Here is a 12996-nt window from a genome sequence, read left to right on the forward strand (position 1 = left end):
TACCTTTGTTGTCATTTTTATCATCAAACACCAAGCACAGAGCCTGGTGGTATTCCCTTGTGACACTCGAGGTAAAGAATCTGCCTGTCAATGCAGGAGATATCGTAAGAGACAAGGGTTTGGTCCCTGGCCCGGGAGGGTCCCCTGGAGGAGGGCATGGCAACCCCCTCCAGTGTTCTTGCCTGGAGAATCCCATGGACAGAGGAGCCTGGCCGGCTACAGTCCATGGGGTCGCAAATCATCAGACGCAACCAAAACACTTAGCCCCCACACACACGGCCTGGTACCAAAATAAGCTCTCAGAATCATATTGGGAATTCTAATTTTTGAAAAATAAATCTATTCACCTCCACACCTGTCCAAAAGATCAGTGCAGATGTGTGCATATAATTATAAATAGGAACAATTCTCTGTTAAGTCCTCAACAGCCTTTTACTAGTCAGTCTCATTTCTGAACATATAAAATACAATTTTCAATTATTAAAAAAAACAGTGGGTATATTAATTCTTTTAAAAAAGATACAATTACTCAAACAAGTTTAATTCATTCCGGAGTTATCTGAATAGGCCGTACATACTAAGTATTTTAGAAGCAAATCATCTATTGGTGGCTTTTTTTTGCAAATCATCTATTGGTGGCTTTTTTTTTTAAATTCATGTATGTATGTTTGGTTCATTTATGTTTTGTTTTGATTATAGATACACAAAAGCAAGAATCCACTTTGGGTGGTGGGACAAACAGGCATTGCTTCTATGGACTTCAGCCTGATTCAGAATATAAAATCAGTGTCTACACAAAGCTCCAGGAGATGGAGGGACCCAGCGTGAGCATAACGGGAAAAACACGTAAGTCAAAGGTGTTCTGTCTTGATCTCTGTATCCATGAACAAATGGTATTTTAGGAATATGGTTTTGGTTCAGAAACCTTATTGCATCTAGAAAAACATTAGTCATTGTGCCCTGGAATATCTGTAATACAAACGTTGCTCTTTGTACCCACTGCCTGTGGCCCGCTGATGGCGTCTGTGTGGATTTCCCAGTCCTCCGCCCGCTGTCACAGGGGACTGTAAGGCCGTAGGACGGCAAAGTGCTTGAAACAATGGCCCCTATTGTGATGCTTCCATTGGGAACATCTGTGGTGGTGGAGTGTGCGATGAAGTGTGAGGCCTGGGTCCTGACACTGAAACAACGCTCAGTGCTCCAGCCTCGAGGGTGGGAGTGGAGCCAGGACGTGCCAGCTGGCCGACCCCGGCCTTGCCTCCTGAAGAGGCTCTGACGCTTTTTCCAAGTTGGCAGGAAATCTGACACGCTGAAGGGAAATGCAAAGTACAAAAAGAAAGCAAAGCACTTTCTACGTATTCTAAAGAGCAGGAAGGTGTCAGCTGCTCGGTATCCTTTTAATCAGATTCCTGACCTAGAAGCCATAAGCATTAAAATGGCTTGAACGGGACTGAATTCTGGGAGACGCCCGTGGGTCCCCAACTCCGTGTCTCGAACTTAAACTCGGAATCCTCAAGGACTGGCGTCTGAAGAGGTGGCCGATGAGGGCTTTCTTGATAGTCCCTCCATCCTGTATGTGACATTTAGAAAGTTATACTACTCAGGTGTACAGGTCTTTCAGTTTCTCTGAACGTGCAGAAAAAATCACTATCAATATATAATCTTCAAACACAGAAAGCCAAAGTGTAGCTAGTGGAATCATCTACTTTCCAACACCAGGACTTTATTTCAGAACCCTGAAATAGTCAACATTTTACATCACATGTGTATTTTTGAGGTATAATTTGCATTCCATAAAATTCACCCATTTTAAGTGTACAGCTCAGTGATTTTTGGTGCATTTCAAGAGTTGGGCAGCCATCACTGCCATTCAGTGTCAGGACGCTCCCATCCACCTGGAGATCATTCAGGCTCATCCGCAGTGCGTCCGCTTTCCTGCTGTCAGCTCCAGACAGTCTGCTTTCTTTTCTTAGACTTTTGTCTTTTCTAGACACTTCGTAAAAATGGAAGTATGTGACAGGTAGTCTTTTGTGTCTGATCTTTCACTTAGCGTATGTTTTTGAGGTTTATCCATGTTGGAGAATGTAGCAGTCATTTCTTGCATTTTATTGCTCATTAGAATTTGTGTTTTGAAAAAAAAAAAAGATTTTGTTTTTTGGGTAGAGGATTATATAGTTTTGAAATTATTACGGGCCTGTTAGGGCTTGAGATTTAAAGTCTAAAAAGCTTGATTGGGGTCCTTTTTCCATTGTTGCCTTGGGCAGTTTAACGTCTCTGAGCTGCTGTCTGCTTATCAATAAAATTAAATACTGTCTCTTTTAGCTTAGTTTGGTGATGGTAAAGATCCACTGGAAAGACCCCACTGAGGACTTTGCAACTGCATTTTATTTTATTGAACAAATATTTTTGGTATCACTCTTACATCTTCCCTTTAAATAAAAAATTTTCAGGCTGCACCGTGCAGCGTGCAGGACCTGAGTTCCCCAGCAAGGGGTGAACTTGTGCCCCTGCAGTGGGAGCGGGGTCTCAACTCTGGGCCCTCAGGGAAGCCCCTCGCGCTGTCTTCCTGAAAGTGAGAAAGAAGCTGCAGCCATGGGGTTAGAGCTGACTCAGACATGTTTCCTCTGGGCCATTTTTTTTTTAAGTTTTAAAGTATTCTGGAAAATTGGAAAGCTCTGACAGCACAGTGCGCGCGCACCCTCATGCAGCTAAACGAATAGAAGCCTAGTGACTGCCGTGTCTTTGGACAGTGTGCACGCTCTGAAGTTTGTTATTCCTGAATGTTGAGGCAGAGTTCTTTGCTCCCATTCATTATGTGCCTGACCTCTAAAAATATTTGAGTTTGGGGCCCCTGGTCGAGTTCAACTTCCCTTAACCTTAACCTCACCACTGTTAACGACCAGTCCAGGATTCATTTGCAAAGCTCTGCTTGATGTAAATGTTCTCCTTCTGTGGGGACATCTGTCATCATAGAGCTTCTCCCCACTGGCTCCAGTTCAACCTCCCAGAGCAAATGCAGATCAAGGCTGTTCCCTCTTCTGTGACAGCTTCTCCCAGACGTGAGGACAAGGACCATCTGTGTGTGGAGGATAGAAACGCTCTCCCAGTTCATCGTGGTTCTTCTTACCCGAGAGGTTCTGGGGCCAGATGTTCTGACCAAACATATTGATCTGGCTGCCACAGGCGCTCATTGGTTTGGTTCTGGAATTTGTTACTGTACTTGTGATATGTCTCAGCTTTTCACATTAAAGAAAATGCACAATTATAAAGACGACCAGCTGCTTCCACAGATTTTAGACTTTAGAAACATTTTATAGTGCTTTCAAAAATGTTTTGCAATCCTAGTTTTATACTAAAATGTCTCAAATGTTTCTACTTGTGAAAATTTTTAGTTGCCAAAAAATTGCCTTTAAAAAATCAAAGTGATTTTCTCTATAATGATGCAACAGAAAGTGTGAAGTGTGTAGTCACCTTCCTTCTTTGGCCATCCTCTTCTTGTTTTGTTATCCTTTTGTGTTTCGGCCATGCTGTGTGCCATGTAACGTGGTTTCCTGACCAGGGATCAAACCTGGGCCTCTTCAGTGACAGCGCCAAATCCTCACCACTAGGCCACCAGGGAACGCCCCCCTTTTCTCATTTTTCTTCCCCCCAAAACTCATTTATACCAGCTTGATCTCTTTCAATAAATTCTGCCTGTTGTATGTAGTTATGTATGTGTGAGTCAGATATATTACTGTATAGATATATATAGATAAACCTGTATTAATCAGTTAAATAGAATTCTTTGTTTCACAGATGGGATCATACCATTGTATTCTGCTTCATTTCATATAATAACTAATCTCAAACATTTTTCTGTATCAATAATACAGTTACCTCATCCCTTTAAATGTTGAATTGCTTTACTCAAATAACGTTAGTTTATTGGTTCCTGGAATTGGAAGAGACCTTAAAATTCACTTCCTCCAACCCCCCTGCCAGTGAAGGTGTTCCCTTTGCAACATTCATAGCAAACAGTCTGCCTGAGCTCAAATCCTTCCAACTATTTGGCGCTTTCTGTCTCCAGAGGCTAAACATCCCCCTGTGTGAAAGGCTGTGATTAGTTGAGAGTTTTCACTTGGATTATGCTGGGATAAGAAAAATAATATTGTCAAAGTTTTCTTTAGTGTAAAATAAGAATTTAAAAAAAGAATATGCAAAAAAATAATATTGGGATGTTTAATGCACTTAATGATGCCATAACTTGCTGGTACTTTGCATGTGAATTGGTGGGAAAGTCACAGCTCTTATGTGACTATATCCATGGCCATTAACCAAACCACACTTCCATGCTTGACACAGTTCTCACCCCTCCTCACCCAGGTTAAGCTGATCAGGACACGCTGCAGCCTCCCCATGTCCTGCTGTTTGGTTCTCAGAACTGAGTTTCCCAGGCACAGTCTGACCGTGGCCGAGGGTGAATCAGGCTCTCTTGGGGACCACGTCCTGAGAATTCAGGGTAAAAAGGGAGGAAGTGCTATTGAACATGGATTGATGGTCCATCCTTAGGCAGAATGGAGTTACTTTATGTGTGAAAGCAGCCAGAGACTAATCTGAAATAGGTTGGCAGGGTTCCTGCCTTAAATCAGCATTGAAACCACTTTGAAGTTGACAGTTTGATTGCACTGACTCCCTCTGGGTAAACTGAAGTGTGGCAAATGGCATTTCAAGCCTTCAGTCTGAGGTTGAGGAGATGGTTGGAACCAGCTTTCATGGGCTTTGGCTGATTTAGAGTGGGCCCTAAATTCACTGAGTTCTCAGAAAAGACAGCTGTCAGAATCATTGACTCCCCAGAAGAGTTATGACTCCGTGACCTCCCTCTCTTCCCAGAGAGGACGGTTAACTGATGCTTGTTCTCTCCTTTTCAGAATCGCCTCCTACTCAACCACCAACATTCCCTCCAACAATCCCACCAGCAAAAGAAGGTAAAATACAATGTGATCATGATGTGATCTTGGGTTTTGGATTTCTGTTGGACTTGTTTCTTCATTTAAAAGCCAAGGTATTAATAAAAGGTAGTTTCTTCTTAATACAAGTGCTTGTATCAGACCCTTAGAGGGTACAGATTTGCAATGAGTGGTAAGTAAGACAGAAGTCTAATGTGCAGTGTAATGAATGTAGGCAACAGTATTGTACTATAATTATGTGCTGAGATAGAGGTGCTATATATTACTACATCAACCAAATTACAATATATAAATGTAAATTAATATACATTATATACAATGTAAATTATATACACAAATGTAAATTAGAAATACAAATCAAATTAATATATTTTGCACTTTAAATTTTTGCAGTGTCATATGTCAAATATACTCAATAAAAAACCATCTAAAAGTAGAATCTACACACACAGAGTAGATTTTCAAACAAAATTCTTTCATAGTTGTTTCATTGAAAATATCAGAATGGTACATGTTCGCCAAGGAAGAGTAGTTGTGTAGTCTGGGAGTGCAGGTTGTGGTTGTGTAGTTGTGTAGGGTATGATTGTGTCGTTGTATAGGTTATATATAATTGTGTAGTTGTGTAGGGTATGGTTGTGTAGTTGTGTAGGTTATGATTGTGTAGTTGTGTAGGTTATATATAATTGTGTAGTTGTGTAGGGTATGGTTGTGTAGTTGTGTAGGGTATGGTTGTGTAGTTGTGTAGGGTATGATTGTGTAGTTGTGTAGGTTATATATAATTGTGTAGTTGTGTAGGGTACGGTTGTGTAGTTGTGTACATTCTGACTCTGTGGACAAGGGTCACAGTGTTCCTGCTAACCGCAGAAATGCTGCTCCCTGTTGTGTTTTTCTGTCTGCATCACAAAAGTTTATCTTCACTTCTTACTTGATCAGTTAAGGTAACTGTCTAAAAGACTTCCAAATGTAGTAATGATGGTTTTTTTTTTCCCATTAATGGACATTAATTAACCCTGCTATTCATTCTCAAAGCTCCTATGCCAAGTACTTGGGATACCATAACAATCTATGATTGCTGCTCTCTGCTTATTTTCAGTACTGCAAGAGAAATAGGTGTTTACCTAGGTAATTACCAGCCCAGAAGTGAGTTAGTGTAGGTTATACCATAGTAGCCCAGAACTGAGAACAGTTAACGCTGCTGCAATTTAATTACTTGTGAAGGAGGAAGAGTAATTTGATTAACATTTTCCTGTAATTGAATTCTAATTCCTGGGTCGGAAGATTCCCTGGAGAAGGAAATAGCAACCCACTCCAGTATTCTTTCTTGGAAAATCCCATGGTCAGAGGAGACTGGCAGGCTACAGTCCATGGGATTGCAAGAGTCGGACATGGTTGAGCAACTAAACCACCACCACCCATCGTATTGTGGTCTGAAAAGATGCTTGATATGATTTCAATTTTCTCAAATTTACCAAGACTTGATTTATGACCCAAGACATCATCTATTCTGAAGGATATTCCACATGCGCTAGAAAGGGGAGTGTATTCTGCTGCTTTTGGTTGGAATGTCCTGTAAATATCAATTAAGCCTGTCTGGTCGCATATATCATTTAATTTTGTGTTTCCTTATCAACTTTCTGTCTGGATGATCTGCCCATGTGTCAGTGGAGTGTTAAAGTCCCCATGATTACTGTGTTACTGTTGATATCCCGTTTTATGGCTGTGTTTGCCTTATACGTTGAGGTGCTCCTGTGTTGGGTGCACAGATATTTGCAATTGTTATGTCCTCTTCTTGGATAGATTCTCTGAGCATCACATCGTATTCTTCCCCATCTCTTGTAACAGTCTTTGTTTTAAAGTCTATTTTGTCTGATATGAGTATTGCTACTCCAACTTCCTTTTGATTTTCATTTACATGGATTGATTTACATTTTGAAGAGTGAGTTTTACAGGTAAATAATGGAGAGATGAGCACTTAACGTTGTGGAGGGATCTAAGTGCATAATGTGTTTGGGGAACCATAAGTACTTTAGTATGACCCGTAGAAAAGAGTGAAGGTAGTGTTATGAAATGGTTAGTGTGTCTGAGTAGGGAGGCTGGGCTTTATCCTATGGGACATGGCATTGCATGAGTTCTATGAGGGGAGGATGACCTGCAGAAATCTATGTTTGAGAAAGATAACCTTGGTGGAATGGATAGGAGGGAGAATAAAGGTGGATCACATAGTTGGCATGTTGTTTTAGAAGACTTCTTCCATGTACATGCACTTTAACAATTTTGTTTATTTGTCTGTGCTGGGACTTCACTGCTGTGCCAACTTTCCTCTAGTTGTGGGGAGTGGGGTCTGCTCTCCAGCTGCAGTGTGGGAGCGTCTCTTGTTGTGGAGCACAGACTCTGGGCACTTGGGCTTCTGCACTTGTGGCTCCTGGGGTCCAGAGCACAGGCTCAGTTGTGGTGCATGGGCTTAGTTGCTCACTGGCCGTGGGCTCTTCCTGGTCCAGGGATTGAACCCATGCCTCCTGCATTAGCAGATGGTTTCTTTACCACTGAGTCACCAGGGACGCCCTGCCATGCATTTTAGAATGGCTATTACGTACCAGAGTTACAATGAAAAATAATTGTCCTCACCTTACAAATGGTTAGCAGACGTTTGGTTCATGTCAAAAGAGCCATGATATTTGGTCCTGTCCAAAGTCATTTGGCATGGACCAAATACGCCCATGGACATTTTGGATAGGACCAAATTTCAAGAACCTGTTGGTGTAGACCAAAGGTCTTATTGCTGTTCTGGACAAGACCAAATATCCTGCAAAGGACAGGAGCATAGTAAGAGAGGTCTGATGCTGGAGAGTGTAAGGGTCAAGGAAACAAAGGGGTAATAAGACACTCTACAAAAATAAGACTCAGCATCCTTCCCAGCACACCATGCAATATCTTCAATGATCAACCTACACTGTGGCATCATTTCCCAGACTGTGTTAGTTAACAGCAAAATCGCATAACTTCAGGTTCTCCATACATGCCTTATGCTCTCCTGCATCTTTTAATGCTATTTGCTCTACTTGGGATAGTCAAAGCTATGGTTTTTCCGGTAGTCACGTATGGATGTGAGAGCTGGACCATAAAGAAAGCTGAGCACTGCAGAATTGCTGCTTTTGAACTGTGGTGTTGGAGAAGACTCTTGAGGGTCCCTTGGACTGCAAGGAGATCCAACCAGTCCATCCTAAAGGAAATCAGTCCTGAATATTCATTGGAAGGACTGATGGCTGAAGCTGAAACTCCAGTAGTTTGGCCACCTGATGTGAAGAACTGACTCCTTGGCAAAGATCTTGATGCTGGGAAAGATTGAGGGCAGGAGGAGATGGGGACGACAGAGGATGAGATGGTTGGATGGCATCACTGACTCGATGGACATGAGTTTGAGTAAGCTCCAGGAGTTGGTGATGGACAAGGAGGCCTGGCGTGCTGCAATTCATGGGGTCACAAATACTGAGTGACTGAACTTACTGACTGACTACTTGGGATGCCAGACTCTTCCTTCTTCCATCTTCATATCTAGCTTTTTCTAGTTTAACTATCTATGATGATTTTCACTATTGGAGCTGAAAACAGATCCTAACTGATGAGTTTATTAGACAGTTCTGATACAGACATTACAGGATTCCCTGAGGTCAGAATATTTTTATGTATAGCAGAATATGAATATCCTTTGGTTATTTGTGAATGCTCATGGGAAACACATGATTTGGAAGGCTCATGAGACTGAGGATTGATAATGTAGCAACATTGTTCTTGAATTAGTAGTTTTCATCATGATGGTTTTAGACATTGGGACTTTTGCAACTTGAACACATTATTCATTTTAGGTTCTATTTGCCCTGAGTATATTTAATTAAAAAGCCTATAAATCTTTATTATTCAGGTGATACTCAGTATTTATAAAACATCCATTTTAATTTTTCTATTTTAGAAGTAGAAAAGAGTACAAAGAAGAAAATTAAAAGCACAATATCATATCCTGGAGATAGTTCTTTCATGCATTTTGATGTATTTTCTTTTTCTTTTGTTTTATTAAGCACAGTTTTCAATTTGAGTATATTTTCAAATAGATTTTGCTCTCATTTTGAAGGTAAAACCTAATCTGGGTTTCATCCTTCCTAGCAAACACCAGGTTTTCTTTTACTTGCTTATAATGAGCAGATCTTGTGATCCCTTTCAGCTTTAAATTCAAACCATAAGTATGTAAAATTTTGTAAATCGTGGAGCTCAGGAGAACACCCTCACTAAATCCTTGTTGTCCCTAGAGTACTAACTCACTTAGAGATGGTTTATTTTACCATTTAAGTTGTAGTTAGCTTTAAGGGACTACAGTTGTAGTTAATAAAGTAAAAATCAAGCCATTTTTTTCTCTAAAGAAAAACAAAAGGTTCATTATCTTGCAGACCATGTATGTGCCAACGGCCCAAGATTAAAAGATTCAGATTATTAAAGATTAAATTGTTTGTTTCATCATAAAACAGAGTCAACCACCATGATCTGTATTAATCAAGGGGAAAAGAAGCATAGATAATCGGAAACAGGATGCGATACAAGACTTAAAAATGCTTTCAGTGGAATAGGTTTTTGCTAACCTGTTTTTTGCTTGTTTGTTAGGATTGATGTCAGTATTACTATTGATGAAAGTTTTCCGGAGCTAGCAGTAGTGTACATTTCTTGACATCAGGGGGTGTCCAAAGGGCATAGAATTTTTGAGCAAGGCTGAAATTGAAGTTTGCTTATGGCCTCAGTCCAAACGCCTATCAAGTTTTAGATTAGTCTGCTTTCATTGCGAGGCATCCCTTCCTCCTGGAAGCTAAATCCTTCTCAGGTTATTAACTCGATAAGCAGAGGGCAGGGTGCAGAGTGAGAGCTTGGGTTTCCCTCGAATCAGTAGGCAGTAGGGTGTTTGCTGATGCCTCTGTCACTAAATCAGTTTAGTTCCACATTTTTCCATTCTCTCATTTCTATTTTTTGAGGCTGAAATTGGTGTTTTTCATTTTCTCTTTAATTCTGCATGTTTGATAGAAGCTTTCATAGTCATGACCAGGATACTTGAGTATAGGAGAACAATGATGGTCAGAAAACCTAGTGAGGAAGAATTTGGAATAGGATGTATACCTTTCCTTCTGGAAGGCGCTCTAGTTGCCGGAGGGAAACCGTTACCTGCTTTGTTGGTTTGATGACGACTGTTTTCCCCTTTTCTCTGATTCACGTTCTTGCTTGGTCTCCAGTGTGTAAAGCTGCCAAAGCTGACCTGGTGTTTATGGTGGATGGGTCCTGGAGTATTGGTGATGAAAACTTCAATAAGATCATTAACTTCCTATACAGCACTGTTGGAGCCCTGGGCAAGATCGGCGCAGATGGAACTCAAGTAAGGCTGATGGATCAGTCATTAATTCATTCTATGCAATAAGTAATTATTCCAGGCTATTGTTATGGCTACTTGTCGGGGAATATGGGTAAAGAACTATACTGCTTTGACCCAACTCTCAATGAGAGACTGGACAGGTCCGAGCTTGAAACCTCTCACTGCTGCCTGACAGCGCTGGGCAGCGTGCTGTCCTTAGAGTGAGTGAGTCCAGCAAACCGGGACGTCAGCATGTGCGTCTCCTGCACACTGGGGTAGAGGAGGCACAAATCTCTGTTCAGTATTCTCCTTGCCCTGAGGACTTTAAAATCTTGAAGGACAGAGGTCAAGGCCACAGATGAGTGTAGAACAAGCAGAACATAGAAGACTAATTTATTCATTCGACAAACATTTGTTGAGGGCTTATTGGGTTAGTACTGTCGTCATGGGTGCTTCATGGAGCTCACATCCTTAACGGCAGGGGGTGGAGGAGGGTGAGATCCAGACACAAATCGGCAAACACACACATTCACAAGGTCGGGACACACACTTGTGAACTGAGCTTTACATTTACTGGTATACTTTAAATTGAGAGAGCGACGAAGGCTTCTTTGAGGAGGTGGCTTTCGAACTGAGGTGTGAGCATCTGATCCCTTTTCCCGACCCAGGGGTCGAACCTGGGTCTCCCCTACTGCAGGCAGATTCTTTATCGTCTGAGCTACCAGGGAAGCCCAAGAACGCTGGAGTGGGTTGCCATGCCCACCTCCAGGGGTTCTTCCCTACCCAGGGATCGAACTCGCGTCTCTTACATATCCTGCATTGACAGGGAGATTCTTTATCACTAGCGCCACCTGGGAAGCATTTATATCATAGTGATTAGGGACAGATTTTGAAGTCGAATTACCTGACTTCCACTGTTGGTTCTACCAGGGACCACTCTAGTAATCTTGGATGAGTTACTTGACTTTTCCTCAGTGTCCTGATCTGTAAAAAGGTGGAATAGTAGTAATTATTTCATAAGCTTGTTTCATAAAAAAAATCCTTGTAAAGAATCCAACTTTGATTCTGTGAACTTTATCAAGGTAGAAGACTTAGGCTGCCATTTATCCACCTGTCAAATGAGATGGCAAAAGGCCTTCATGCTTTAGGGAGAGATTTTTAATCTACTTCCTGAAAGCACTTAGAGAAAAAAATGCTTGTTAATGTATCATCAGATTTGGTATGTAGCTTGTGTGAAATTTTAAACCAAGGAAATTGTGGACTGGGTTAAAGAAGAAATTAAAACTATAATTATAATCCTGTTATAGTGTATGCTGTCTGGCCCAGGGGAAGGCTGCGATATACATAAAAGTAAACACACCTTCTCTCTTCAGGTTGCCATGGTTCAGTTCACTGATGACCCCAGGACGGAATTTAAACTAAACTCTTACAAAACCAAAGAGACTCTTCTTGATGCAATTAAGCATATCTCATACAAAGGGGGAAATACAAAAACAGGTGAGACCCCCAAAAGCCCAGCTAAAACCCAAAGTAATTAATTATTGCTAATTATTTAAATGACTTTTTTTGAAGCATACGCATATAGATTTTTTTTTTTTAAAGACTTTTCATTGATGAAAGACCTTTGTTCCTTCTGTTCCATCTCCAGCGACACAAAAGTGGAAGGGAATGAAACTGAACTGTTGCCTTCTTTTGTTTCAGGAAAAGCAATTAAGCATGTCCGAGATAGCTTGTTTACTGCAGAGTCAGGGACCAGAAGAGGCATCCCCAAGGTCATCGTGGTTATAACTGATGGAAGATCACAAGATGATGTGAACAAAATCTCCAGAGAGATGCAATCAGACGGTAAGTTTTACAGAGATAAGTAATAGTAGCTACCAAGGTTTCCTTAGTGGCTGAGTGGTAAAGAATCTGCGTGCCCATCCAAAGATCTGGGTTCAACCCCTGAGTTGGGAAGCTCCCCTGGAGAAGGAAATGCGAACTCCGTCAGTGCTCCTTCCCTAGGAGAGCTCCTGGACTGAGGAGCCTGGGGACCGCAGTCCGTGGGGTCGCGAAAGCGTCCACACGACTTAAGACTCAACAGCAACAGCAGTGGCACCAGTAACACTGTTAGCCTTGCTGTTTTCTGAATGCACACTTACAGGCTACATCAGCGGGACTGCATGTTTCTGAATCTGGACAGTGTGATTTTAAGAATATTTTCCAGGTTACAAATTTGTTATCTTGCTGATTTTCCCTAATACGTTTGTTACATACAGGATTCTCTATCATGAGAAGCTCCATCAGTTAAGTGCAGCCCAGGACTTCACTGGCAGTCTAGTGGTTAAGGCTCTATGCTTCCACTGCAGGGAACACAGGTTCCATTCTGCCCGCAGAGCGTGGCCCAAGAAAAGAAAAAAGAAAGACAATTAAGTGCCATACTATGAAAAGAACCAGGGGAGGGAACCCGGTCACAGAAACTGTTCAGCCTCAGCTTTCTCTTCTGTCAAATGGAGAACACAAAATGTGAGGATTACACTGTGTAAACCGACATGGCACAGACTAGCCTGATACGAATTTGTCGAGCATTGAACTGTGACCTACCTCAGGCTTCTAAGCCTGTTAATGTCTCAGTTTCTACTTCTGAAAAAAAAAATGAGATAAAGCTTCTGTTTCAACTGCATTTTA

At 41.5% G+C, this 12996-nt stretch overlaps 1 protein-coding gene across 8 annotated transcripts in view; it reads left to right on the forward strand.

The window, feature by feature from the left end:
- COL14A1 (collagen type XIV alpha 1 chain) overlaps positions 1 to 12996 on the forward strand; it is a 232282-nt gene that overhangs the window by 124465 nt on the left and 94821 nt on the right. For all 8 annotated transcript variants that reach the window (XM_070477487.1, XM_070477492.1, XM_070477489.1 and 5 more), the window contains 5 exons: positions 700 to 846; positions 4908 to 4964; positions 10214 to 10353; positions 11703 to 11826; positions 12031 to 12174. In XM_070477487.1, the coding sequence (XP_070333588.1) occupies positions 700 to 846; positions 4908 to 4964; positions 10214 to 10353; positions 11703 to 11826; positions 12031 to 12174 (612 nt within the window). The remainder of the gene's footprint in view (positions 1 to 699; positions 847 to 4907; positions 4965 to 10213; positions 10354 to 11702; positions 11827 to 12030; positions 12175 to 12996) is intronic.

Source organism: Odocoileus virginianus, chromosome 15, assembly GCF_023699985.2.
Source record: "Odocoileus virginianus isolate 20LAN1187 ecotype Illinois chromosome 15, Ovbor_1.2, whole genome shotgun sequence".
NCBI classification, from domain to species: domain Eukaryota; kingdom Metazoa; phylum Chordata; class Mammalia; order Artiodactyla; family Cervidae; genus Odocoileus; species Odocoileus virginianus.